At 49.0% G+C, this 27,479-nt stretch overlaps 1 protein-coding gene across 7 annotated transcripts in view; it reads left to right on the forward strand.

Annotated features, from left to right (window-relative positions):
- Positions 1 to 27,479, forward strand: part of HECTD1 (HECT domain E3 ubiquitin protein ligase 1) — a 1,011,111-nt gene that overhangs the window by 341,062 nt on the left and 642,570 nt on the right. For all 7 annotated transcript variants that reach the window (XM_069638480.1, XM_069638479.1, XM_069638478.1 and 4 more), the window contains 2 exons: positions 1,761 to 1,899; positions 2,904 to 3,074. In XM_069638480.1, coding sequence (XP_069494581.1) covers positions 1,761 to 1,899; positions 2,904 to 3,074 — 310 coding nt within the window. The remainder of the gene's footprint in view (positions 1 to 1,760; positions 1,900 to 2,903; positions 3,075 to 27,479) is intronic.

Below are 27,479 nucleotides of genomic sequence, written 5' to 3' on the forward strand. Positions count from 1 at the left end.
ACTCCGAAGAGGACTCCTTCTCTTTGACTGGTGGAAACATCCAGTACCAAGACGAACTTTATTTTGAGCAGTCTCCCGAGTTCATGTGAGTTTACAGAGCTGTGGAACCCCAATACCATGGGACCTGCTGCTCATTTCGAGCATATCGTTGTGGAACGGCTGAATGCATCCAAATCTTTGCTGAGCCCTCAAGGACACCCCAGAGATCCGATACAACTCACACAGTACCTCACCCCCCGCCCCCTTTAGCAGAGTGTGGGACTGTAAGAAGTGCAGTGATACTGCACTGGTTACCTGGCTACCCTCTGATTTTGGGCCCAGGTACCTGCCCGCCCCAGTGCACACCCGCACTGCCTCCTGACAATAATTGCACATGGGTCTGTATCTGTAACCCTTCAGTCTACGTGCTGTCTGCACTTACCCTTGTACCTGCTGGCCACACTTATTGTTATTGTTTTGATCCCATGTACAGCGCTGGCCCCCTCCCCTGCACTTGCACTATCTCAATGTCACTTGGCCTAGTAAGTACATTGTCTATGTCCTCCCTTCTTTGGCTCGTCGCGCCTTGAAACACTTGTGTATAGGCGCGTTACAAATGCCATATATTAAGAAGGGAAGAACATTGAATCACGTCCTTAGTTGGTGCTGCAGAAATGGCGCCAAAACTGCAGTGACCAAAGAAGTTGAAAGCCGTGCTAAAGTTCCTTCCTTGAGACTGCTGGTGAGAGATCACGTCCATTGTTCTGCCTTTTGTCAACAGACCAAGGAATCCGCAGGTCTGGTCCAGAGCTGCAACCTCGCAGAGCAACCACCACAAACCTTTTCTTCAATCCTGAGGTACTGTGGGGAAAAGGTCTTATCTCTGACTCAAGCCGCTGCTTGCGTCCCTTTAGAAAGTCCTTTAACAGGGTCTCCCACGTTGGTTAAGTCTCCTAGTATCTTCCTTCCGAGGGACTAGAAAGTATCCACAGGAACTTTTGACTTCTGCTGCTTTTCAAGACTTTAGGCCTCTCTGAACTGCCTTTTAGCTAGGGCTGTGTTTGGGACTTTAAAAGACTTGCTCTGCAGGGAAACCACCTCTAGAACCTGAAGCTCTGCTAGGATAAAACTAACCAACTGTTTTCCTTCCCAAAAATCACTATTTCATGTGTGTTTCCTGACTAAATACAATTAGCGTATTACTTTGTGGGTGTGCGCAGTTACCGATAGTACGTAAACCTGTCAAACTCCTGTAACAATTGTGCACATTCAGCAACTGCCAAGTAAGAAGTGGCCTTTTGAAAGTATTGTAACGTATACCTATGTGTGTTGGTTTATTGTAGTAAGTATTTTACAGTGAATTCTTGTGTAAATATAATCTATATTTTAATATAAATGTATGTGTATGTGTTTCTTTGATATGCATTGCTAGCTAGATTCAGTGTCCCTACTTACAGCTCACATCTTCCTCTTAAAATAAGCCTGACTGCTCTGCCAATCTACTAAGGTCCTTGAATAGTACAGTCTGATACTAAGAGTCGGGGGATGTACAAACCACTGGGATAGTTTACAATAATCTTGCCTCCAAGTGGGACTTCAGGAAAACTCCCCTAACAATGCGTTAGGCAAGATTGATGCTCTGTAAATACATGTCATAAATACAAATGCAATTGTGCAGTTGATGATGAATTGAGGATTGGGCCTGGACTTCACTGTGATTTCTGTGTCCACCCTTCTGTTTCGACGCTCTATAGTGTTTAACCTTTTCTTCCCCTGGTTAGGAAAGCAAGTCTGGCGCTTGTAAGAAAGATGGTGCATTTTTGCTCAGAGCAGCTTCTAAAGGAGGTGTGCGACTCAGATGCTGGCCACAACCTGCCAACCATCCTTGTAGAGATCACAGCCACTGTCCTGGACCAAGAGGTGAGCACTCCACCTGCCCTCAGCTACTGTAATCATTGTGGGTAGGAACCCATCCCTAGAGGCAATTAGTGGAGGAGCTGAAGAATCCTGATCTCAATGGCAAGAAGACTATTGCCTCTATGTGGAACATGTCAGAAACCCCATCAATAGTAAGAGTGGTCCCAATGTTTTGGGGATAATTTGGTGTAGAATCTGTGACCCATTCAATAAACATGGTGAGTCGGGAGTGCTCACAGTGGCTCAGGCATTAACTAGTTCTATTAACAATGTTTGTAAATTATTGAGAATCGAGCAGAAAGTACCGTATGGGCACTTTGGTAGGTGGGAGACTGCACTTTCCAGACGGGAGAAGGTGGGGGTAGAGGGAGGGTAGCATTTGAAGCTACACTTTCCTAATCGTTTTTTTCTCTATTTAAAAAGGCAATAAAAATATATCAAATCTCGAGCTTAATAAGATACAGGCTAATTGGGCCAATTTGGACAAATAAACTTCAGTAATAACTGCACCGGGTTGTGAGATGTTTTACATTTTTCAAAGTTAAAACAAGATCTATTAATAATCTGCACCTAAAACAATGTGTTTTGTGAAGAATTAATTGAAATTATATTTTAAATGAATTTCAACAACCTACATTTGTAGAGGGATCTTAAAACATTTTTGTCGATTAAAAAAATAAGTTGTAGTGCTGGACATTTGTTTGCTCCACTCATTTATTTTAGCTGGCTGGGAAAAACCTCTCCACACTGTCGGCCTCGCCTCGAAGCAGAGTTAAGATTAACTCTTTGCTTTAGAATATTAATACCATATTTTCTTGAATTATCGTATAAAGTAAAATGTTTTTCCTAAATAGTAACAGTTACATATTTGGCTTTATCTAGCATGGAAACTGACCGTCTGCGGGGAACTCTAAGCACATGCATGGTATCAGAGCCCATGATAGCTAACTTTTATTACAAGCAAATCGTCCTTCTTTTTCTCACTTTCTCTCTCCCCTCTTCCTCAGGATGATGATGAGGGACACTTGTTGGCTCTACAGATAATTCGGGACCTGGTGGACAAGGGTGGAGACCTCTTTTTGGATCAACTTGCCCGACTAGGCGTCATCAGCAAGGTGTCCATGTTAGCTGGGCCCTCCTCTGATGATGAGAATGAAGAGGACCCCAAACCTGAGAAAGTGAGTATCCAGACCCCCTCTCCCCTGCTGATCTGCTCTCTTGGTACCTTGCACTGGGACACCCTCTGTCTCTGGTCCCAGGTTCCTGCTCATCCTGCCAACCTACTGCACTGCCTCGGGGCCACCTTTGCACTGGGGTTGTATCTGTACCAATACAGCCCACCTCCCCCCTTTTTTTCCCCTCCTGCACTTATCAGACCCACCTGATCTGCTGCCTCAAACCTAGCACTTGCCACTTGGCTGCACTACCACTTTGTGCTGATTTTATAATTTATTTATTTTTGTTATGATTATTTATCCTGTTTCTCCTTTGCTCTGCACTTTCCACGTTCTCCCTCCCCTCCATGCACTTTTCCCCTCCCCCTCTCCCATGCACTTGCACATTCTCAATGTCACTGGGCCTAGTAAGATCGTTGTTTCGTTCTCCCCTGTTCCCCTCCCTTGTTGTGCTCTGAAACACCTGTGTATGAGCGCAATATAAATAATATATCATATCATATATCAGACTGTGTTGGAGTTTATTGCTGGGCTAGAAGAGATTATCCATACCTTTTGTCTATGCCATACTACTTGGGTGTGGGGTGTCCTGATTCGGCAGGAGGCCTTTCTCCCCTCTGGCCTAGGAAGAGACTTAACCTAGCATAATGTCCCTCCCTCAATCTCTGCCTGTTTTTGCCAGTGGCGAGCTCTGCATTGAGCAGCAGCAGCTTTAGTGCTAGCATATACAACCTTGAAGTAATAGAAGACCACACTGATGACTGAAGACCTATAAAGCCTATCTCCAGCTTTCTTCATGTTTACATGCTGTACTGAAATGTTTGGCTTCAGGAGCGGACCCAGATATAGGTCCTCGCTAGATACCGGTATGTAGTTAATTCTAGCAAGTCAATAAATGAAAAAGCCATTGATTTAGACTTTAACTTTAGCAGCATACCTCAGTGACGTGTCAGCTATCGGAATGTTTAATTCGGCTCCATGATCACTCACCTGATTAAGGCTTATGGGAGTTGTAGTCCAAAACATCTGGGGAGCCAAAGGTTGTACACTCCTGGTTTAGTTCATACCCATTAAAGGTGGAGTACAGTAGTATGCTACCAGAGTACAGAAGAAATACAGTGTCTGATGCTTGTAAGTCTGCTTAGAATCACATGCTGTGCATATGGTCTGACATCCAGTGGTATCCGCAGAGTATTGCATCTTGTTTTTCGGGGACCGAAAGGGGACGTCGGCATAGGCGTGTCTGTAACACTATCCCTATCGTGACATGTAGTGTACCCAAAATCCCTCATGCGCCGAGGTCCCTCAGATTGTTTTTTCTGCCCAGATAACTGGTCGCCCTATAGCAGAGCTCTTACATAAGAGACGTTGTTTATCTTTAACCGATGTGTCGGTTTCCCCGTTAAGTCACTTCGACAAGAACAACTTCGACGAAGACGGTGGGGGAATTGTCTACCGCGGTGGATTTCGTGGGCCTAAGATTCGGCGGCCACAACTTACACGTGGTCGGGCCCTCCGGCCGATGTTTACAGTAGGGAGAGTGGGGTCGGGGTGGCCATATTTTCGGTATGTCTTTCCTCTTTCCCCCTCTTTACCCTTTAGGTCTAGTCATCTTCTCCTTTTGCTATGGAAAGGACTCCTTTTAGGTTCCGCCCTAAGTCCGCAGCAGCGTCTTGCGACTGGGCATCTTAAATAAAACAAGGGCACTACCCTTAAATCAGGTGCACACGTCGAAGCGCGGAAATCCAACGCTACGAAGGTCCCGAAGGCTGCGGTAGGCCCAAAAATCACGACTAGGCTTCATGTCGAAAAACTGACCGCTAAGCCCTCTTAACGCAGCGGAAGGCAATAAATCTACCGCTAGTCCTTCGGAACTTTTCTCTCACGCGGATTCATCGATTATCGAAGAAAGCATTGAGAGAATTACTTCGGTGGTTGGACTTATTCCCGTTCCACCGAAAAGCATGGGACAGGCAGCGGATACGCCATGGCATCCCGTTTCTCAAGATTACTATGAGGACAGTCAAGAGCCTCTTTCTAACACCCTAAGAGACAATTTTCAATGCCGTAGGGCGGAAGACGACGTTTTCCACCCGTAGGCCCTTGTGGGTCCTCTAAATGGACAAGGGAGAAATTTGAAGGGTGTATGGACCGCCTGGAAAGTATTATTAGTTTTTCTGAGCATCCTTCCCCGAAAAGATCTTGTGGAGAGCCTAATCTTCAATCAACACAACTACAAGAAGATCAGCCTTCTGTCCCCGTCCAGCATGAAGACATTGTCCAGATAGACACTTATAGAGACATTCATAATGAAGAGGAAGAAACTTCCTTTCTACAGAATTATGAGGACCACCAAGTGGATGCCACGGACAATTGGGAAGAAACCCAGCAGGTGGAGACAGACCCATGGACGCTCTCCCATAAAGGTCAGGACACTGATGTTTTGTGCCTGGATTCCCCTCCATCCACCCTGGCTCGCCAGGCCTCACTTGTAGACGACCAGATGGCCTTCAATACCATGTTAAAGAAGGCATCTGAGCATTTTCAGATCTCTACACAAGAGGCTGTGCCTGAACAGGACTTTGTAGAGGATATTCTTAAGGAGAAACCTCCCTCTAGCCAGGCCATACCCTCCTTAATTCTATTAAGAGAAGGTTGGATCCCTCTCTTGTCACCAGCGCAAACTCGGGCAGTGAACCCAAGAGTTGAAAAGTTATTTCGACCAGCTCCTTCGGACCCAATATACTTTAAACCGCATGCTACCTCCGATTCTCTGGTAGTGACTATCACCCGGAAATGGGCAGGAGTACCTCTTGCCATGTGGGAAGCACCTCGGGATAGAGAATCCAAGAGGCTGTATGCATTGGGCAAGCGGGTCACCTCGGCTGCTGCATATACCATGCCTATAGCAAATAATACTACGCTGTTGGCTTGTTATGCTGACGCTCAGCGGAACCTATTTGAGGAAGGCCTCCAGGAGGTCCCAGAACCCGTCAAGTCCAAACTTCTCTCTATAGTGGCCGAAGGAAGGCAGGTGAACCAGAATGTGATAATAAAAAAAAAAACACTCTGGACACGGTCGAAACAGCAGGCAGGTCCCTGGCCCAAGGAACCTTACTCAACACCTCTGGGTTTAAGCCCGAAACACAGGCTTAGCTCATCAATAAGCCGATTGAAGAAGCTAACCTCTTCGGAAAGGCGGTCGATGAAGCCCTAGAAACAGCCAGAAAAGAGCATGAAACTCTTAAGTCCCTGCAGCAGATCACTCAGAGACCGTCCCCCCCCCCTCTCCCCTCCCCGGAGAGGAAGTAACTCTCGGCGGTCCTTTCGAGGGCAGTCCCGTGCAAGCCAGAACTATGGCACAGGAAATGTCAATACCAGACAAGCATCGGGAAGCCCCGCGTACTACCCTCCCAAGGGGTCAGCAACGCGTCAAAGCCAGAGGTAGAGGTCCCAATCCTAGAGGAGCCGCAGTCTCTGGTCAAAAATGACCATCAGATCCGGGTCCCCTCCCATGTCACCCCGGTCGGGGGGCGCTTAACATCTTTCCTCACGGCATGGGAGGGGGTAACTTCAGACCAGTGGGTCATAAAGATGGTCGCCCACGGGTACTGCGTGGAATTCGCCCGACCTCCACAATTCAGGCCACCACGCTCGCCGTGCTTTTCAACGGACCATCTGGAGATCCTGAATCAAGAGATGGAAGCGCTGCTGGGAAAGGACGCCATAGAAGCGGTCCCTATTCAGGTAAACAAGGGTATTTATTCAGTGAACTTCCTTGTACCCAAAAAGGACCTCACCATGCGCCCTGTTCTAGACCTGCGCCCAGCGAACAAGTTCATAAAACCTCAGAAGTTTGTATGGTAATGCTACAGGAGGTGATCCCACTTTTGAAACGGGGGGACTACATGGCAACATTGGACATGAAAGATGCATACTTTTGTATTTCAATGTTGCCAGCGCACAGAAAATATCTAAGGTTCATGATAGAGGACAGGCATTACCAATTCAAGGTACTCCCCTTCGGCATTGCCTCAGCACCAAGGGTGTTTATGAAGGTCCTGGCAGTAGCTGCAGCACACCTGCGCAGGTTATCCGTCCCGGTTTACCCTTACCTCGACGACTGGCTCATAACAAGGGACTTGTACCACACATGCAGCCCTCCAGATAAGCTGCGTAATTGGCCATTTTACGCATGTAATTATGGCTTTTACACAGCATTTAATTTTCTTCTGCGTACCGTTTACGCCTTATTTATTTTCATTAAAAAGCCTACTTTCCTCCACTAGATGGCACTAGAGTGCAAAAGGTGTCTTGAATCTGCACCAACAAACACATTTCTTTTATCAGTGGCAGAGCCTTTCATATGTATGATAGTCAAACTGAGCAACCCAAAGCGCCCATTTAATTATGTGTTTATATTAACACATCATTAAATGGGCGCTTTATATATCTACGCTGTCTGCTAGATTGACACGCAAAAAAAATGAAGTTGCTTTAAGTTACTAATCAAATGTTTTCAACATCATAATATTTATGATATAACATCTTTCTGACATCATTGTGATGGGCGAGTGAGGCTGGACTTCAAGGACGGAGGCACTGTGCACAGCTCGTCCACACACACAGCGAGTCAGGGGTGCGGAGGCCGTGAGGGGAGCGTGCTTTGTGGTCATCGGGATTGGATCGTGGGACTCGGGCTGCCCTTCCTTTACAGATGAAACCCGGCGGACACATATGGAACCCGCTGAAGGCAGAAGGTAAGACGCTGCGCCTGCCTCGTCCTCCGTGCGCTTGGGTTTTGGCCTCTCAACACTAGTTCCCGGTGCTGCACTTAGTGTTGGCAGATGTTGGATTTAGAGGGCGTGTGAGCGATGAAATGCACGTCAGACATCCCTTCTGATAAATCCACAGACCTGTGCCGGGTGTGTTTGATTTTAAGCAAGTTCCCTTTAGTCATTGTTGTAATTCTTAGCCCGGTCTGATATGGACTGGTAACGTTGTACATTATAAAACACAACGCGTGGTAGGGTAGGCATTTATTTTCCGAGATTGCATTTTGTATTTAAAATTGTTTTTGGTCCTATTACATGGCGAGGGAGGGGGGATGCCAGGGGGGTGTTTTCGTCAGTGGTGATTTTTCAGGCTTCAGCCTTGGGGGGGCCACATCTTGTTGACATGTGTGCCTAGGATGTGGGGAGCGGGCGCCCATCTGGGTACCCTCTGTAGCCTGTAAGGGGGCGGGTGGAGCTCCCGCAGTCAGTGCGCTACCCCCATGTGGCAGCCCAGACAGGCACCCCCAGCAGGCTCAAAGAGTGGGGGCGTGTCCCACGCGCAGGTTCATGGGGCGCATTGGGGACTATATATTCACTACAAATGAGCCAAGCTGCTCGGTGGGTTGTGCACCTGCTGCAGGGGTCACCTGGTATTTCTTGGTCAGTACGATTAATACTCGGGTAAGGTGACGCGAGTTCACCTGGCGATTTGGTGGGTTTCTTGTGCAGTGTACAGCTTTGTGTCACGTTGGAGTGCTACTGCACCGAGGTACAGAAGTAAGGATGAGGGGTGGGTGGAATGTCTTGTATGGGGCCGATCAGTTTACAGGGCAGAGGGGGGTACTCTGCATGGGTGTGATGATCGTTCCTGGTGGTGGTCGCTTACCCACTCCTGATACTTTTCTGGCATTTATGTTCTATAGCATTTGTAAAGCGCTTAACTGGCATTGGTACGACCTTGAAGCGCTGGAACACATATGTTATGCACCTGGTTGAGAACTGGCTGTGTTCTGTTGCGTGGGTGAGTGAAGAGACGAGAATGAACGGCTAAGTGAAGGGCAGAGAAGTGCACAACATCACCAGGTGTTCAGACAGCGCTTGCATGATGCAGCACCCCTCCCCGCTTCTAAGCGCTGTAATAACCAGTTCATATTATTTACTAGTACTATTGATTATTAACCACGGAAGGTTGAGGGGCTGGGTCGGCCTTGGTGAAAAGAATGGCTAGCACCACAGAGGAGACAAGTTCATGCCCACCTGGCATGTCGCCTGCATCCCCACTGTTCTAACTGATGCGCCTAGAAGGACAGACACCTAAGGTTTGGCGGTTGAAACAGGCGGCTACTGCAGCCAACGCGGCAGGCGCTACTTTCAGCCTCCCTCTTCCAGAGCCGGGCTTCGGTGGGCACCGTTACCTGGGTCGCCTCTGAAAGCGGTCTCTATCCAAATACTGGCCCCTCTGTTCGCCCTGACACGCAAGAGGGCATCGCAGCTGATCCCACGGGCCACTGGCCAGGCCTGGTAGGAGGCCAGTGTTGTCGGGACACAGAGCCCTGGCCCCCGTGCATGTGGTCCTTGGATGGTTGGACGGGCACCATTGAGTTTGTGCCCTCTGTGGTTTGGCCTTGACCCAATGGGCTTGAAAGAGTAAATGTGTGTTGGGCGGGCACAATGGGCCTAAGAGCAGAGGCGTGGGTGGGCCTTGACATGCCTACATGGGCAGACCCCTCAAGGGGTACCTGTCGACACCCGAAGGCCAACGCACCCTGGTGCCTGCCCCCTCCCGTGACTTTGCACCACCCTACCCACAGAAAGGCCTTTTTGGCCCCATACGTGCAGCTTTTTTATCCGTGTCCATAAATATTTGCTTTGTTTAGGAAATAAAACCTGCAGCTTTGTATTGCAAGCGAAATCTCACCTTCCGGGTGCGTGGGCCCGGTGTTCAATCGCCGCTGGGTTGACTTTGCGTGGCGCAACTTTCACCTTGATCGCTGGCCACGTCCACTGGACTATGTGCGGAATTTGCCAGACAACTTTGATCTGCAACTTTTTTGGTCTACGGGTCTGATTCTACGGGTCTGATTTTACATATGCATTGGGTGTATGTTGGATACGTTTTACTCTCTTGCAGAGGAGAAAAGTCATTTTTACTCTCCTGAAATTGGAGGTACTCTCTAATTTGAAAAATCATGCGTAAAATACTCCCACCTCAAAATCTTATCTGGAGCACTGGACACATGTCTTCTGAATACCCAAAAAAACGTGGACCTTCTCTTCAGTCTGGTGTTTTCTCTCAACGAGAAGAAATCCAGTCTAGTGCCCAGTCAAAACTATTTCTGGGGGCTCTAATCCAGACGAAAGACTGCCTCGTTTTCCCCTCCGAGAGGGTTCGGAACATGCTTTTCCAGATCCCTCAATATGTAGCCAGTCAGGAGGTGACGGTGCACAAAGCTATGCACTTGCTGGGAATGATGGCGTTGTGCATATACTTCCTTCTCCATGTGTGGCTGCGCATGCGTCCTATGCAAGAGTGGCTCTCAACAGCCAGTGGTGTCAGGCCAGCGGACAATGGGAAGATCTGGTAGTTGTCTCGCCAGCCCTCGTTCTCTCTCTGCAGTGGTGGTAAGAGAAAACTTCTTGAAGGGGAAGACCTTCACCACCCCTGCAGTGGAAGCCACTCTCACGACAGACGCATCTCTGACGGGGTGGTGAGCTCACCTGCTTCAGCAGACAACGCACGGAGTGTGGTCCCCTCAAGTAGCGTCCAACCACATAAATTTACTGGAACTATTAAAGGCCTTTCAGATTCAACTGCAAGGGAAGACGGTGCTGATTCTAACAGACAGCACTACAGCCATGTATTACCTGAACAAAAAGGGTTTGGCGGGGGCCGACACTCTCCAGGGCTATCCAAGCTGTCCCAAAACATTTGGATATGGGCTCTCAAACACAAGATGTTTCTGTTGTCCCAACATGTTCCAGGGGAACTCTTCTGGCAGACGTGCTCAGCAGATATTTTACTCTGCCCGAAGAATATGAATGGCATCTGCACGAAGACATCGGCCTGTTCGCGACTCAGGAGAGCACCCAATGCCAAGACTACGCCTCCGGGTACCCCCAGAACCGCTCCAAGGGGAACAGTCTCTGGATAACATGGTCAGGGAAATTTGTCCATGCTTTTCCCCCAGACTCCTTCTCAACAAGATAGTGCACAAGATGCACCAGGAACCAGTTACCATGATACTTGTGGCCCCGCTAACCCTGGTTCGCTCATCTAATGGAAATGTCCCTCTCCCCACCCCACCAGTAAAACTGCCCTGCCTGTACAACATGTTTGTTCTCAGGACAGGGGGGGAGACACTGCACCCTTGCCCACAAATTCTGAACTTAGCAGCCTGGCCCCTGAAGTCAGAGTTTGGACACCTACAGCTCCCTCAGAGGTGATTGGACATACTCAGGGAAGCTAGAAAACCAAACACACGTTATTGCTATGCCAGCAAATGGAAACATTTTTTCATCTGGTGTAATTCCAAGGGCGTCAATCCCATCGATTGCTCACCCACACACATTGTGCTGTACCTTACCCATCTGTTAGATACTGGGCTGGTCTTCAATTACCTAAAGGTTAATATGGCTGCACTCTCAGCCTACACCACATCACAACAAAAGGTGTTGTGGTGGAAGATACCGGTGATCAAGTCCTTTATGGAAGGGGTTAAGAGGATTTATCTACTTGTAATGGATTGTGTCCGCCCACGTATTCATCATCTTTGATATCCAGCTTAAGCTGCTTCTCGAAACAAATGTTTTGGCAGAGGGCGCTGAGCGTCGATGGTGTCGACTCGATGTCCCTCGAGGGTCTCCGTCTCGAGGTTGATGTCATTGAAGGCATATATAGCATGCACAGCGCCCGTTAGCTTCAGTTCTGTTTTTCTGCGAATGCTATAGTTTCGAGAAATATGGCACACTTCTTTAGTTTACGAAAAGTTCATTGCTACGAGAAATGGAGTATGTCTTCTTCGTCGATAACTAGCCCGAAGACCGGGTTCAAGAAGTGTTGAGATTGTGGGTCGAAAATGTCATTGAGCGATCCACAGCGTATATGTTTATGGTGCCGAAGGGTAGAGCATAACACCTTGTACTGCTCCAAGTGCCAGTCGATGACAGGAAAGTCCATGAAGGAACGAAATGGGAAATTGACGGTAGGTCAAAACACCAAATCTACTCCCAAAAAAACCTTCCACTCACGAGTCGAGAGGCGACTCTCCTCAGAGGAAGAAAGTTAAGAGGTCGAGATCGAGGAGTGGCTCCCCACCATTTTTCATCGTCGCCGAAGAAGTCCAAGAAGCAACACCATAGGTTGCCTTCTCAGACTTCGTCGGACACTTCCCCTACGAGGGTATCTTGCCCCATAAGGGAATATACTCTGGCCGCGTTGGAGGCTTTCAGAGCAGATATGCTAAAAATATTTGAAAAATAAAAGCCTCCTAGCCATGCTCCTACCACGCCTACGAATGAACCCGGGAAGGAAAGAGCTTGACCTAAATCCCACACGCCCTCGAGCCTGGGAAGGAGGCCTGATCCACATCGGGAGCCGTCAAGGCCTCGATCTGATGACGTTTCATCTAAGGATCCGTTGAGCTGAAAGCATAAGTCGAGATTGAGGTCGCCGGCTGCGCCTTTGACGCCAGCCAACCCCTCGACATAGACTTCGACACTGAAGGCATCGACGCCAGCTACGCCATCATTGCCAGCTATGCCATCAACGCTGAGCACCCCCAACAAAACCGATGGTGCCAGTGAAAAAAGTTTTGACAGCTCTTCCAGCGTCGAATTCATTAAACCCCTGATACCTGAAAAGACTTGTGCCTTTACCAAGGAAGGACATGAGGAGAATGAACCCTCAGATAACGAGGTACCATTTGGCCTCCAGTTCCGTACGCCAAATGTACCTGAAAGTTTTATCCTTGAGGAATCCAGGTTGAGAGACCTTTATGGCAACCTACAAACAGCCAGTAGGGAGGACACCTCACTTGAGCTAGATTTTGGAAGACCAGAGGCAGGGGAGCTTGATGATGCATCATACAGACAGCTCATGTCCAAGTTAGTGGAGTAGACATCAGTTACCATTCGAACAGAGTGATCTGACAGACATCCTGGATAGGGGTCCTCAGTCAGATCCTATAATTGCATTTTCACATTGCTCTGCAAAAAAGGGTGGCAGTGAATTGGGAAATAGCAGAAACCAATACGGCTGTGAATACAAATTAGACCAAAAAGTACCGCCCATCCAGTAGTGACCCCGACTACCTGTCGAAAACACCCTACTCCACAGAGTCTATTGGTACAGGCAGCTAAAGCAAATTGTAAGCAAGCAGCTTACCCTACCATCCCTCCAGATAGGGAAGACAAAAGAGTAGATGGATGGGCAAGGAAGGTATTTTATGCAGTGAGTATGGCGCTTAAATCAGCCAAGTCCACATGTGCTCTTGCAAAATGTACATTCACTCTATGGGACTGCATCTCCATGCTGGCAGAGCACATTCCCGAAGGGGATGAAAGAGACTGGTTCTTGGCCATAGCTAAAGACTGCAAAGAAGCCATGTGCGAGTCTCTTCAGTTAGGTCTTGATTGTCCTGACAGCATCAGCAGGGCCGTGGCTATTAGCACTGTAATAAGCAGATTTGCGTGGTTGACGAAGTCAGGCTTTGCACCGGATGTGCAATCCAGACTCCTCAACATGGCCTTTGACGGTGTGCAGTCATAATGTCGACATCAATAATGTCGACAGTCAAAATGTCGACAAATTAATGTCGAAAATCTATGTCGACATACAAAAATGTCGACATTATATTTTTCGACATTAATTTTTCGACACATAAATGAATACATAAATACATTCATGCAATACATGTAATAATTAATAAAATAAGCAACTCAGAAGGTAATTTAGTGTCATGTTTATTAAATAGTAAAAATTAATTATAGGTAATATTTAATTCAAACATAACTGCAACGTATTTTTTTAAATAAATAAATAGATGTAACAATGCATTTTTTTAGATAAATAAATAAATGCAACATTTGTTTATAATTTAGTTCAACATGTAATATACTAAATAACCAGTTGATGGCGCTAGCGCGTTAAAAATGTATGTTTATCATTACTAACATATTTTTGTTTTGCTTTCCTACGCACGATACGTAGTACAACGTAAACGTGAGCGCCATTTTTAAAGCTCACTATCGATTAGTTTCTACCGCGGTCGCGTCTCCGTCCGTTCGGTCCTCGGATTTTTTTTTTTTTTTCGGTTTTTCACCATTTTCTCCTGGTTTTTCATCGGATGGATCGGGTCTACTTGGATTCCTTGGATTTTGCCTTTCGGACGATGGACTTTGCATTCCTGGATGTTTCCATTTTTTTGGATTATGGTTTTTTTGGTAGTCGTTTTTTCCTGGAGTATCGAGTTTACCTGGAACAGATGTTTGGATCGTGGAGTAACGCGGATTACGGATACTTTACGTGGATTTTGGACAGTTTTTTTTACGCAAGCTGTGGATTTTAGCCTGGATTCGGCACTTTTTCATGTTCAATGCAATTTCATTTCGCACCAGGATTTATGGTTTTTTTTTTTCCGGAGTTTTCACCTCTTTCAACACGGATTCCTGAGGACCATAAACTGTAAGTGTTTTTCTTAACATTTTAAGTTAAATGCAATAGAATCTAAGTAACTGTCCTTGTTCTCTATGCTGAATGCGTGTACTAGTTGCATTAATTTATTGTCATAATCTCTGTATTTTTTTGTTTTTGGCGCCTGATTTGCCAATGAAATTGTTTGTGAAATTCGCAATTCCTGGTGCTGTTCCTCTAATTTTAAGTCTCGTAAGAAATGCCATAAATTTGGATGTAGGGTGTTGAAATTTTTATTTATGCGGCTATGCCAGCCTTCTAACGCGTTATTTGTTCTTGGTTTGTTGTCCATGGTAGACTGGTAGCAGTTCCACAAATCAATTGGGTATTTCGGTCTGCGTCTGTTGCCACTCCTAGTTAATTGGCCTATCCAGGTATTTTCGAAGTAGTCCAGTAAATTTGTACATTCATCCTCATGATTTTTATAGTATTCACTTTCAATTAAATGTTCGTAATAAGTAATAACATGATTTTCCGGTACAAAAGCCAAAGCAAAAAGTTTCTTAACGTTAATTTGAAAGTAACTGTCCTCCGTATATTTTGATCCCAAACCTAATTTTTGTATTTTTCTCCAAACACTTTGTGTGAAATGAAAAAAACATCCTTTCATTTTAGTTTCTCTGTACACGCTAGAAAATCCCTTGATTTGAGCTGTTTCATAATCCATGAATTTCATTATCCAAGCCGGTCAAGTGGCACAGCGAGTAGAGCGCTCGCTTTGACATCTGTGCAGAGCCTGCTGACGCAGGTTCGAATCCCGGCGGGGCCAAACTCAGCCTTTCATCCTTCCGAGGTCGATAAATGAGCACCACACACCGTGGGTAATAATAAGCAGCGCTCAGATACCTGAGGGTTCGTAGCGCTATATAAATGCTAAATTATTATTATTATTTATTATTATTATTATTATTATTATTATTATTATTATTATGATTATTGTCTCTGGTTTTGAATGTGGTGTTGTTTCCCTAATTTTATTGTATATGATTTTGTATGCGTCCTCTGTTTTTTTTGGCATCAAAAAGTAAATTAGTGGTATTATTTTGTCATTGATTGTTCCATGTACGGTGTAAAATTGAAAAAACGGGTGAGGGCTTACCTTAAAAGTGGCGTCACTCTGCCAATTTTTGCTTTGACTCAGATGTTGAAAGTTTTTTGCGGTAGCGAACACCAAGATTTTGTCATTGTTTATTCCAATTGAGTCACAGTAAAAATGTTCTCCTCGTGCAGTAACTTTAAAAATGTCCGGAATAGTTATATTTTCAAAGGATGTAGGTGGAGGGGGTAGGTTTTCATTAGTACGTTTGGCTCGGTTAATAGTGCGCTGCATTAATTTTTCAGCCGGTAATTGCGCTGTTACATGTGTTGGTAATTGGCCACAAACTTCTCTGAGTACAGATCCACTAGCTTCCCCCTCATGTTCAATAGCTTTTCTTTTTAATTCCATTAAGGTTTTCCTGAATATTATATACGTCTGATCAGGCATATGATTGTGTTCAGCTTTTCCCTTTACCTCTGTTCCAACTGTTACTGCGCGTGCTGTACATTTATTTTTTGCATATTCTGTGCAGCGCCAGTAAATCCTCTCTTTTCGCTGAAACTCCTTATAGAATATGTAACCATTCCAAATTAACTGTTTTCCTCCTTTTTGGCTTTCTATAAATTCTACTTTGTTTTCCATTTTATCACCTGAAACGATAGATAAAATTAGTTTTTTTGTGGTATTTTATACCATGTGTTTTATAGTACACTTTATTTTTTATAATGGTAGTGTGTCTTACCTTTTCTCCTGTTATAAGTACGAATGAAGTGCAATCAATTGCCCGAAGTACTCCCTCAAGAGATGTTCTGTCAGGTAATGACGGTTTTCCACAGCCGTTACTGGTTTCCTGCTACCAAATCAAGGTGCTTTACTCAGGAATCTCATCTACTGTGTTAACCATTTCGTAACCTATCTTTATCTAGTGTAACAGACAAGTTGGTGATTAAGGACGAAGGGAAGGGGAGGGGGTGCTGGGATGGTTCGTGATGTAGGTTGAGGTTGGGGGGGGGGGGGACCCCCCCAATAATTACTTCGGGTTAATGTCTGTTAATCGATCATTTTTTTTGTCGACATTTTTTTTTCGAAAAATTGACTTTCTCCATTATATGTATGGGATGTCGACATTGTTTTCGACATTTTTTTTTCGACTTTTTTGCTTGTCGACATTTATTTTTCGACATTATGACTATAAACCGCCTTTGACGTGTCTCACATCTTTGGCAACAAGACTTGAGAAGTTGCAGACCTCAAAGGCGGCAGCCAAATCTTTAGGTGCCACTATTAGGCAGCCTCAGCCTTTTCGCCCTAGTGGAAAGCCTTGGCGGGGCAGATCTTTGCGCTACTACTCCTCAGTTGGCAGAGCAAGGGGAGTGGCTGGTCAAAGAGGCCAAAGAAAGATCACTCGTGGTGTGAAGCCAGCTCAAGCTGGGGCATCTTTACCATCTGCCACTGCATCAGCCGCCTCAAAACCTCTGAGGTCTTGAGTCACAACAACCAGTGGGGAGGGGCAGACTGTCTCAGCATCTAGAACACTGGTGCACAATTTACGGCCCACTGGCCAGTAGAGGCCTGCCATGCTATTTGGTCCGGCCCGCCAGCAACTAAGATTTTCCTAATGGACTGCGGCCCGCAAGTAGCATCGGCCGACCTCCATTAGGAAAAGACTTGTACTCTTACGTCCCGTCCCCTTTCCTCCATTCTGTACGGGAGCCCCTTCCAAGGGAGACGGAACCTTTTTCACCAGAAAAAAAAGTCTTCCCCCATTACATTTAGAGGCGCGGCACAGGGAGCATGTGCTGCCCTGACTCCGCCTTCCGGATCCACACCCCAGTCCACTTTTCTGCATCGACAAGAATGGGCCGAATTCACCAGCGCTCCTGGGTTTGGATTTGGCCATGTAATTCCATGCACGGATACTTCTTCTCTTTGTCTTTGTTTGTTGTCTTCTCTCATTCAGGTACTCGGTCCTCCGGCGTCGTGCTCCTCCCTGGCCCATGTCGACTTCTACAGGGTCCAACAGGTGTCCATCCTGTAACATGCTCTTCCCAACTTCAGACCCCCTCGCCCTCTGCCTACGTTGCCTTGGCCCAGACCACGGTTGGCAATCATGTTCGGCGTGTGACTCGCTGTCCTCGAAGGCGCTGAAGAACAGACTAGCCAGGTGGAGGTAGCTCTTCCAGAGGATCTCAAGAACTTCGTGAAGCATCAAACCAGGCCCAAGGTAGACGCAATATTTTCAAGCGTACCCCGCAAGGGAGATGCCTTCCCAGGGACTCTCCTGCGCCAGAGGGACTGGCCAGGTCCTTCTACCGGCACATGCCCCGAGGCTGCTACAGGTTCCGGCCTTCGGGTCAAGGGGTCCTTGGATCCTCGCGGGCGCAGTGCCTAGGGACCCGAAAGTTCTTCAACCGGGTCTACACCCGAGGGGCTACGCCCTTATACCGGCACAATGGCCAAGGGGCTACGCCCTAATACTGGCAATACGTCCGAGGGGGTGCCTAAAGGCAGCTCTACTGACCCATGCATTGAGGGTCCTAAACCTGCCAATGCCCGAGGAGCAGGGGGGGTAGGCCTTGTGATTCACACGCAAGAGTCTTGGACGAGGCTGGGACCGGCGGGCTGAGCAACGCGTCACAGGCACGTGGCAGGCAGCTCGACAAAATGGCTGCCGCGCCAGAAAGGGGCACCCGTCGGACGCCATTCCACAAATTCGGTGAAGAACGAGTGTCAAGGTGGGACTGGCCTCAACCAGGTACGTGGCCTACAGTCTACTTTTTCATTTGCTCAGGGCAGCTTTCCTTTGTGTCCATATGGACATGGTACGCAGCGGCTAGAGCAGCCCCCCTGCTACCCTGTTGGTACCCCCTGCCACCTCTTTGGCCATTGAGGAGGTGCTCTTCGAGAAGTTTCTCGGCCTCATGACGTCTCCTCAGATGGGGGTTATCATCAAAGACGCAGTCAGGGAAGTCCTCCCCGCCATGCTAGAGGCACCAGACTCCTTCATCGGGCCCCCAGGCCCCGGTGCAGCTGCCTCCTCCGGCCCCACAGCCAACTCTGCTACCTCCGCCGCCTCCTCGGCCTCCGGGTGCGGTCCCTGTACCCCAGCCTCTGGCACCATCTACCCCTCCTCCTCCACAAGATCCTCCAGATCCGCAGGATACGGACGAGGAGGAGGATACGGACACGCTATCCTCAGCCAGGGCCTTCCATGAACGTCTTGCTGGCCTGGCGGAGTACCTGGGCCTCTGCCAACCCGAGGTCGAACAGCCGGCAGAGGGGGTTCTGGCTGAAGTCCTCACAAGACGCCCCTCTGCCAACACGGGGATTCCACTGCAAACCGATGTAGTCTCCATGGCCAAGAAGGGTTGGTTTAAGCCCCACTCGGTGCAGCCAGTCAATCAACGCCGGGATGCCAAGTACAGGCAGATGGAGGGGGGATACACTCTTACTCTCGACCCATCCTCAGTCACACTCCTCGGTGATCGCTACAGCATCACTATACTCAAAGCCTCAGTCGTCCTCAGCCGCCTCCACTGGGGCGCTGCTAAGCAAGGAGGAGATGATCTTGGAGGCGTACTGGCTCATATCGATACCTCAGGCCGTGCCATCTGTATTGCCACGGTCATGAGAACAGCCTGGCTCCGGGCAACAAAATTCAACCCGAATGTCCAGGAGCGCATTCTAGATCTACTGTTCGAGGGGGCCGGGGGCAGACCTCTTCCACTCCTCTAAGGACAAAGTGCCGGACAAAAAGAACAACGGCTCTCAAACGGCAAAGTCTTTATCCATCTTTCAAAGACCACACCCAAATCGTACACCCAATCTCAGCAGCACTCGGAGAAGGGTCGTACATACGGAGGATTCCGCAGCTTCCAGGAACGCAGATCCAGGCGGCCGGACTGCTCGCCGTCTCAGAACCGGCGCAAACAAAAAGGGAGGGGTGTGGTGTTAAGGACTTTTTTCAGTCCCCCCCTCCTCAGCCTCCGCGGGAAAGAAGGCATGACACGCCCCTTCGGGTCCATGTGTCTCTGGTGGGGGGCAGGCTTGCGCTCCATGCACAATTCGGTGCCAGAATTTCACGGACCCCTGGATCCTCTCCGTAGTATCTACGGGGTACCGCCTTCCCATCCCAGCCTCTTCTCCCTCCTCCCCTCCCAAAGTTTGAGACAGCAACTCTTGGTGGAGATCCGGTCGCTCGTAGAGAGCCAGGCAGTGGTGGAAGTTCCAGTGTCCCAGCGAGGCTTTGGCTTCTACTCCAGGATTTTTGCCATTCAGAAGAACCAGGCGGGCCTGAGAGTTGTGCTGGACCTTTCCAGCCTCAGCCTCTCCTTACCCCTGCAAAAATTCAAGATGGTTTTGCCAGCTTTTATAGCGGCGACATTGGACAAGGGAGACTAGATGTGCTCCCTGGACCTGAAGGACACGTACCTACACGTACCGATTTGGCAGCCCCATCGTTCCTTCCTGCGGTTCAGGATCATGGGCTACCATTTGCAATACAACGTCCTCCCGTTTGGCCTCAACTCGTCCCCCAGGGTCTTTACCAGACTCATAAACACTGTTGTGGCCCTCCTCAGAGCGCAGGGCCTCCACATCTAGCCATACCTCGACGACTGGCTCGTCAGGGTTACATCTCCGGAAGCGGTTCACCACTCTTCCCATGCCCTTATGAGCACACTGTACGACCAGGGCTTCTCGCTCAACCTCAAGTCACAGCTGCTCCCTACGCAGACTCTGACATTCCTCGGACTCATTTGGGACACGTGCTCTGAGAGGGGTTTCCCATCGGAAGACAAGATCTCGGCCATCAAGAGGGCCACCGCCCATTTCCTCAGCAGAGAGGTGACTTCAGCATGGTGGATTACAACATCTCCTGGGTCTACTAGCGGCGGTTCTGTTCGCCGTGCCGCACACGAGACTAAGGATGAAAAGGATTCAGCTGCCCTTCGCGGCCTCATGGAGTCGGGAGCGGGGCTTGCAATCCGAGATGATCCACGTTCCTCCATCTCTCTATCCGAACCGAACTTGGTGGTCCATGGACTGCAACCTACGGAAGGGCAAGCCCTTCCGGCCGCCCTCTCTGCAGGCCATCATCACCACAGACTTCTCGCTCGAGGTCTAGGGAGCCACCCTGGACGATCTCTCGGTCCATGGCACCTGGACTTGACAGGAGCAGGAATTCCACATCAATTGGTTGGAGCTGAACGCCATCTGGCTAGCGCTCAGAGCATTCCTACCACTTCTCAAGGGCAAGGTTGTCCTCGTCCAGACCAACAACTCGACCAGCATGTATTACATCAACAAGCAGGGAGGCACCAGATCCCCTCCTCTGTGCAGACTGGCAATCATCATGTGGGAATGGGCCTTGGAAAATGAAATTTTCCTTTCGGCAGTCCACCTCCCGGGGGAATCCAACCTGAAAGCGGACAGGCTCAGCAGGCTGAGAGTGGACAATTACGAGTGGCAGCTAAACAACCTCGTTATTCAGGAGATTTTCAACAAGTGTGGTCACCCCCAAGTGGATCTCTTTGCCACCTGGCACAACAAGAAGTGCTCCCAGTTCGCATCCTAGCAGGGTCAGGACCCCGGCTCTCTGGGCGACGCATTTCACCTCCAGTGGACCGGCATGAAGGCCTACGCTTTTCCGCCCACTGCCCTGATCCACAGGGTAATTTGCAAGATCAAGGAGTCGCACTAACTCATCATTCTAATTGCTCCATGGTGGCCGGCCAGGCGATAGTTTTCGGAGCTCCTCAGCCTCTCGGAAGTGCCTCCAATATACCTCCCGACGGGTCCAGCACATCTTCTGGCACAGCAGGGGGCAGGATCATCCACCCCGTGCCAGGGAAACTAGCCCTCACATCGTGGTATTTGACAGGTAACGCTTGGGCACCTTAGCCTCTCACAGGCCAATCTGGAAATCATACATGGCGCGAGGAGCAAATCCACCAGGGCCCAGTACAAAAGTAAAATGGACCAGGTTCTGCCACTGGGCAGACGCCAAGGGAATTGGCCTTCAATTTGGACGACGTGCTCTCCTTTTCGGCGCACCTCGCTCATTCGGACGTACAGGTCAATACCTGCCATACATACCTCGCAGCCATTGGGGCTTACAGGAACTCTGAGGAAGGCATCTTTTCCTCCTCCAACCCTATTGTCAAACACCTGACTGGTCTCGCTAGGCTCTACCCGCCCGTCAAGAGACAGCACCCTGTGCGGGACCTTAATATAGTCTTGGGCATCCTGGCGCACAAGCCATTCGAGCCAGTGGCGTCTGTGGACATTAGGCTGGTCGCCATCAAGACGGCCTTACTAGTCGGTCTTACCTCTGCTCGCAGAGTCAGCGAGATTCAGGCGCTGGTCGCCTCTGAACCACATACCATCTTTCACAGGGACAAGGCAGTCATGCAGACGCACCCGGCATTTCTGCCAAAGGTTCCATCTGCATTTCACTTGAACGAGGAAATAGTCCTTCCTACATTCTTTCCTGATCGCAAGGACGAAGCACAATGCTGCACTGCCTGGATGTCAGGCGTGCCCTAAAATTCTACTTGGACAGGACCAGGTCGGACGCCCTGTTTGTCAGTTTCGGCAGCTCGAGGCGAGGCTATCGGGCCTCTAAGGCTTCCATATCCCGCTGGATGGTCTCTGCCATCAAAGAAGCGTATGAGGGCCAGCGCAAGCTGCTTCTGGCCAACATGCATGCCCACGCAGTCAGGGCCAAGGCAACGACCATCGCATTCCAGCGCCATGTCCCTTGGCAAGTCATAAGCAGGGCGGCCACTTGGACCTCTCCCTCGGCTTTCTGCAAGCATTACTGTTTGGATGCCGGCTCTAGATCTGATGCGGCTGTCGGACAGGCGGTTCTCAGGAAACTATTTGCTTAAGGAGGGTCTCCTCCACCGTGGGGCTACAATCAGTTGTAATCGCCCATACAGTATGGAGGAAAGGGGACGGGACGTAAGAGTAATTATAAGTTACTCACCGTAGTGACTAACGTACTTTTATTCTATAGTAGCCTTTCCTCCATACGTCCCACCAACCTCCCCCCTAATACTGTTGTCATTAGGCAATGTTAAATCCATTGTCGACGCTTCAATGGGGACTGAGGTGTGGCGCCGGAAGGCGGAGTCAGGTCAGCGCATGCTCCCTGGGCTGCGCCCCCGCGCGCCTCCAAATTTAAAAGGGGAAGAAGGTTTTTCGGGTGAAAAATTTTCCGTCTCCCATCCCTTGGAAGGTGCGCCCATACGGTGTGGAAGAAAGGGGTCTGTGGACTAAGAATACGTTAGTCACTACGGTGAGTAACTTATGTTCGAGTGGATTGTGTCCTCCAACGTATTCCTCATCTTAGTTGTATTCCATCCAGCTTTACTGCTCTTCAGAAATTTTTAGGCAGAGGGTGCCGTGCGTCAATGTCGTTGAGTCGATGGTTCTTCGAAGGCCTCCGTCGAGGGTGATGTCATCGGGTGTATAAGTAGCACGCGCGGCGCCCTTTGGCCTCAGTTCTGTTTTTCCGCAGTTAAGTTGCTTCGGACATTCGGCGCACCTCGAGTTCTGACAAGAAATATATTATAACGATAAGTAATTATGTCCTCGTCATCGATGCCAACCACGACCCCGAGATCGTGTTTTAAGAAATGCAAGTCGTGCGTCTCAAAAATGTTGATCACGGACCCGCACCGCGAGTGTTTGTGGTGTCTCGGGGAAGGCCACGACATGGAGGCCTGTTCGAAGTGTCAGTCGATGACGGGGAAGGCCTTGCGAGAAAGGAGAGGAAAGCTACAGGTAGGTCGGAAGGATCGAAAAGCCTTCAGCGTCGAGTCGAGACCCCATGGGGAAAAATCTCTTCATCGCGAAAGGCATCGGTCTAGATCCCGAAGCGATTCTCATCGCTCTTCGTCGGAAAAAGTCAATCGCTCTTCGTCGGAAAAAGTCAAAGAAACAACACCATAGGTCTCCCTCCACCTCGTCGTCCGACGAGTCTCCGAAAATGAAATGCCCCACAAAACATTTGTCTACCGAGTGGGAAGCATTCAGGGTCAAAATGATGGTGTTTGAGAAGGCAAAGCCTCGGTCCGCGCCTTCTTCGGAAGCCGGCTGCGAGCGTCATCGCTCCGACACTCGCACGCCCTCGAGCCCGGGTGATCGTAAAAGGAAGGATAGGGAACCTTCCAGGACGCCGAGCGATAAACGCTCGAGTCGAGTCGACCGCTCGAGGTCACCGACGCCGTCCGAGACCTACCACACCTCGAAGGGGAAACTGTCGAAGGCCACCTCGTTGCCCTCGAAGCAGACCCTGTCGACGACCACTATGTCGTCGACGCCTTTGTCGACGTCGAAACCCTTGGCGCCAAAGGCTCCAATCAAGCCAGGGCAGCCAGAAAAAGAGAAGGAAAAAGTTAAACATGTAATTCCTTCAGAGCCTGGTACTACACCTCTTCCTCCTCCTCTCCCAGAGAAGGTTTTCAAGCCTCTCCCTAGAAAAGAGTTTTTCAAATCCTTGACCTCAATTTTTGAGGAACAGGAGAGATCTGAGGAGGAAAATGTACCTTTTGGATTGGAGTATGGCACCCCAAATGTCCAAGAATGCTTGATCTCAGAGGAAAGCAGAATGATGGATTTGGTGGAGTCTTTGCACAATGCAAGTGGCATTGACACCTCTCCTGAGAATGACTTTGGTAGACCAGATCCAGGAGAGCATGCCAATCCATCTTACCGTCAGTTAATGACCAAGGTGGTAGATTACTTGGGATGGGCTAGACCACCAGCCCAATTCGTCCAGGACGTTTTAACAGACATATTGGACCACGGTCCCACTGAAGACCCAGTACTCCATTTTCATGTAGCCTTACAAAACAGGGTGGCCAAGAATTGGGAAACTCCGGATTCTATTCCTCCGGTAAATAAATCCCTTGCATCAAAATAACGCCCAGCCAGTAGCAACCCCGGCTATCTGTCAAAACATCCAACTCCCGAGAGTTTGGTCATACAGGCAGCCACAGCTTCCAACAAACTTGCGTACCCGTATATCCCTCCAGACAGGGACGATAAGCGTGTGGATGGTTGGGCACGGAAGGTATTTTCAGCCGGGAGCATGGCATTAAAATCTGCCAACTCCACATGTGCCTTGGCAAAATTTTCGTACACTCTATGGGAGTGCATTGAAATGGCGGCGGAGCACATACCAGAAGGGGAAGAAAGGAAGGTTTCCTAGCCATCGTTAGAGATGGAAAGGAGGCCATGCAGGAATCGGACACTGCGGATAGTGTTAGCAGGTCCATGGGCACTAGCACGGTAATGCGCAGGTTTGCGTGGTTACGGAAGTCGGGTTTTGCACCGGACGTACAGAACCGCCTCCTGAACATGGCTTTTGACGGGTATCACCTTTTTGGCAACAAGGCTGACGAGAGCCTTGAGAGGTTGCAGACCTCAAAAGCAGCGGCAAAATCGCTAGGAGCTGCTATTAGGCAACCTCAGCCTTTTCGTGCGCAAGGGCAATCATGGAGGGGACGATCCTATCGTTATTACACCTCATACAGGAAGACGAGAGGAATGGCCAGTCAAAGGGGCCAAAGAAAGGCCACTCGTGGTGGACGAGGAAAACGTGCTAAGCCAGCTCCAGCTGCCGCCTCTGCCATCAGCAGCTGCAACATCCGCCACAAAACCACTTTGAGGACTTGCACCACAAAACACCTGTAGGAGGCAGGCTGTCGCAGCATCTGCAAGAATGGCGAGCCATTACTTCAGATGTTTGGGCTCTAGAAATAATAGCCCAAGGCTATTGCCTTCCTTTTCTAAAGCAACCTCAAAGCAATCCACCAGGGAGACACCCATTGAAACTTTCAAACCCGCTCCTACAGCAGGAAGTTCTAAGCCTGCTGGAGAAAGGTGCTATAGAACCAGTACCTGCAGCGGAGAGGAACAAGGGTTGGTACTCCCTGTATTTTTTGATCCCCCAACAAGAACGGAGGAATGAGACCCATCTTGGACTTAAGAAACTTGAACAAGTTCCTCAGGAAGGACACGTTCAAGATGGTTACCCTTTCTCAGATCCTTCAGGCCCTTCAACTCCAGGACTGGTTGGTGTCTTTGGACCTCCAGGATGCTTATTTTCATGTGCCGATTCATCTCAAACACAGAAAATACCTGAGGTTCGTAGTTGGCGACTCACACTATCAGTTTCGAGTCCTGCCATTCGGGTTGACCTCCGTCCCGAGGGTCTTCACCAAGTTAATGGTAGTGGTGGCAGTGCACCTCAGGAGAGGGGGGGGATTCATGTCTACCCTTACCTGGACGATTGGTGGATCAGAGCGCGCTCTGCCGAGCAAGCTCTGGATCATCTGAAAGTCACCTGCCACTTCCTCCACAAACTGGGCTTCTCCCTCAATTTCAAGAAGTCACAGATGACACCTTCCCAAAAGCTTCAGTACATAGGAGCTGTATTAGACACGTCCTTGGGAAAGAGCTCGCCTCCCAAGTCGAGGGCTCAAGACATTCTTCAGATGGTTTCCAAATTCCAAAATGCCCAAATCTCCAGGCTTACGATTTTTTAAGGTTGCTCGGCCTCATGGCATCCTGCATTTTTCTGGTGCCAGAGGCACGCTTGAGAATGGGATCCCTTCAATGGGCCCTAAAGACTCAGTGGTCCCAGTTCTCGGGTCAAATGACAAATCATCTTCAGATTCCGAACAAGGTCAGACAAGACCTTTTATGGTGGACCTGTACAGAGAATATCCTAAAAGGAGAACCCTTTTGGCAACCATGGCCGGAGATCCAGTAGTGACGGACGCCTCACTCCTGGGGTGAGGAGCTCATGCCAACGATCTGACAATCAGCGGTCGTTGGTCTCCATCGGAGTCCAAACTACATATCAACTTTTTAGAGTTGACGGCAATCAGACTAGCACTGAAGGCCTTCCTGCCATCTGTCAGGGGAAAGAATGTCCTGATAATGACGGACAACACAGTGGCCATGCACTACCTAAACAAAAGAGGAGGCGTGGGATCACTACCCATGTGCAGAGAGGCAATGCAGCTTTGGTATTGGGCGATTCAGGAGGGAATCTCTTTAACGGCAATTCATCTAGCCGGGGAAGAGAATTTGATGGCAGATGCTCTGAGCAGGCAGAGCACGATATCCCACGAATGGGAACTGGCTCAGGAAGTCATTCAAGAGATCTTCGCCCTTTGGGGAACCCCTCAAGTAGACCTGTTTGCAACTGGAATCAACCGAAAATGCGAAAGGTATTGCTCAAGGGAATTCCCCCCGAGAGGAGCCCTGGGGGACGCGTTCGTTGTGGAGTGGAATTTCCCATTAGTATACGCATTCCCTCCGATTCCCGTCATTCCTCCGGTCATCAGGAGGCTGAGAAGGTTTCGGAGCCGCATGATCCTAATTGCCCCGGATTGGGCCAGGAGAACGTGGTACCCGGACCTTTTAGACATGTCCATCTGTCCTCCAGTACGTCTTCCTCAGAGAGAGAACCTTCTCTCTGAAATGGAAGGTCAGGTTCTCCATCCAGAGGATGGTTCTTTTGTGGTGCAAGTCCTCAAAGTGGTTTTGTGGCGGATGTTGCAGCTGCTGATGGCAGAGGCAGCAGCTGGAGCTGGCTTAGCACGTTTTCCTCGTCCACCACGAGTGGCCTTTCTTTGGCCCCTTTGACTGGCCATTCCTCTCGTCTTCCTGTATGAGGTGTAATAACGATAGGATCGTCCCCTCCATGATTGCCCTTGCGCACGAAAAGGCTGAGGTTGCCTAATAGCAGCTCCTAGCGATTTTGCCGCTGCTTTTGAGGTCTGCAACCTCTCAAGGCTCTCGTCAGCCTTGTTGCCAAAAAGGTGATACCCGTCAAAAGCCATGTTCAGGAGGCGGTTCTGTACGTCCGGTGCAAAACCCGACTT

Source organism: Ambystoma mexicanum, chromosome 14 (assembly GCF_040938575.1).
Source record: "Ambystoma mexicanum isolate Mex_15411 chromosome 14, UKY_AmexF1_1, whole genome shotgun sequence".
Lineage (NCBI taxonomy): Eukaryota > Metazoa > Chordata > Amphibia > Caudata > Ambystomatidae > Ambystoma > Ambystoma mexicanum.